Source organism: Echinops telfairi, unplaced genomic scaffold, assembly GCF_000313985.2.
Source record: "Echinops telfairi isolate 266 unplaced genomic scaffold, ASM31398v2 ScPeMD7_655;HRSCAF=1070, whole genome shotgun sequence".
In the NCBI taxonomy this organism is placed as follows: Eukaryota; Metazoa; Chordata; class Mammalia; order Afrosoricida; family Tenrecidae; genus Echinops; species Echinops telfairi.
Window position 1 is genome coordinate 22,658,628 of NW_022104553.1, and position 1,551 is coordinate 22,660,178.

The 1,551-nt window shown below is 60.5% G+C and overlaps 1 protein-coding gene across 1 annotated transcript in view; it reads right to left on the bottom strand.

Moving 5' to 3' along the window:
- The window catches only part of SULT2B1 (sulfotransferase family 2B member 1), a 55,293-nt gene that overhangs the window by 2,112 nt on the left and 51,630 nt on the right, over positions 1-1,551 (bottom strand). The window contains exon 4 of the mRNA XM_045292644.1: positions 927-1,021. Coding sequence (XP_045148579.1) covers positions 927-1,021 — 95 coding nt within the window. The remainder of the gene's footprint in view (positions 1-926; positions 1,022-1,551) is intronic.

A 1,551-nucleotide genomic window follows, 5' to 3' on the forward strand; every position in this document is an offset into this window, starting at 1 on the left:
ACGGCCACATGTGGGCTCAAACCGCCCACCTTGGGGCTTGGATCCGAGTGCACACCGCTTGCATCAGCCAGGGCGGCCTCCCTTATCCAGGTCATTCCTGATTTCATAACAGCCCATCCCTTGGTCCCCTTGAACCACAGCCACGTCCCAGAAAGTTGGCAGTGCCTCCCAGCAGGGGCGGCCCTGCGGCTCTGCCAGCCGGCGTGGCCCACTTCTGGGCTCAGAGAAGAGAGCTGGAGGGGGTGGGGCGATGCTGAACCCATGTCCAGATCTTTCCAGCGCCAGTCCTTTATCAGGATGGGGGCGTGGGAAACTAATCGTGGGCGTCTGCAGTGAGGAGCTGGGTGCTGGCAGAGGAGGGCTTCCCCGTGAGGCTGTCAGCCGCAAGGTCAGCAGTTCGAACCCACCTGCCCCTCCTCGGGCAGAAGGACAAGGCTCTCTACTCCCACCAAGATCCCGCGTTGGAAACCAATGGGGGGCTGTTCTACCCCGGCCTTAAAGGGTCGCGGTGAGTCAGGAGCCACCCGATGGCGGTGGGACTAACTAAGCTGATTCTGATCCGGTGCGAGGCAGAGGGAGGAGCCCCGGTGGCGAAGCAGGTGAGGCGTTGGTCTGCTAATCTCAAGGTCAGCAGTTCGAAACCACCAGCCGCCCCTAACCTTGGGAGAAAGACAAGGCTTTCTCCTCCCGTTACACCCACAGGGGCAGTTCGACCTTGACCTTTAGGGTCACTATGGGTCAGAATCCACTCGATGGCAGTGAGGTTTTTCCGCGTGGGCTACACCTCTGGGGGCACAAGGACTCTGGCCCCCGCTGGAGCCACGCCCCCAGGCTGCACGTGGGCGGAGCCGGGCCCGCGCGTGCCCTCCCCAAGCAGGGAGGAGCTCTTTCGGAGCCTGCTGGGCCGTGGCAGGTGAAGTGCTCACCTGATGCAGCTCCTCGTAGGTGGTAAACAGGAAGTGCTCTTTGCCCTGCATCCGAATCCAGCCTTTAATGTGGTCGAACCAGGAGCCGAATTGCACTGTGAGGGGAGAGGCAGGCGGGTGGGCACCTCCATATCTGGGGGCCTGGCCCCTCAGGGCTAGGTGCCCCTCCCCCAGCTCTGTGTCTCTCTAGACTATGGGGGTGACCTGCTCCCTCCAGACCCTCCTCCATCCACTTGGAGCTCCCTCCCAGGCCAGGGTCGCTGGAGAACAGAACAGGGGCTGGTGGCTCAGGGACTCTGCTTTTCTTATCATCTGGGGCCCTGTCTGCTTTTGGCAACACCTCACGCCCTGATCGCCCCCATCCTGAACTCCATACCTCCCCGCTTGCTCCACTCTTTATTCCCTGAAGCCAAACTGCCCCTCCTTCACCGCCCCCCCAAATGTGGCTCTTTCTCCCCATCTCTCTCTCACGGTGCCTCTCTGTCTCTGTTTCCTTTGTCTCATGCTTTTCTCTGTGTCTCTCTGTCTCTGTGTCTCTGTGTCTCTGTGTCTCTGTCTTTTAGTTTCTCTCTCAGTCTGTCCCTTGTTGCTTCCCTGGCTCCTTCTCTCTCTCTCTCTCTCTCTC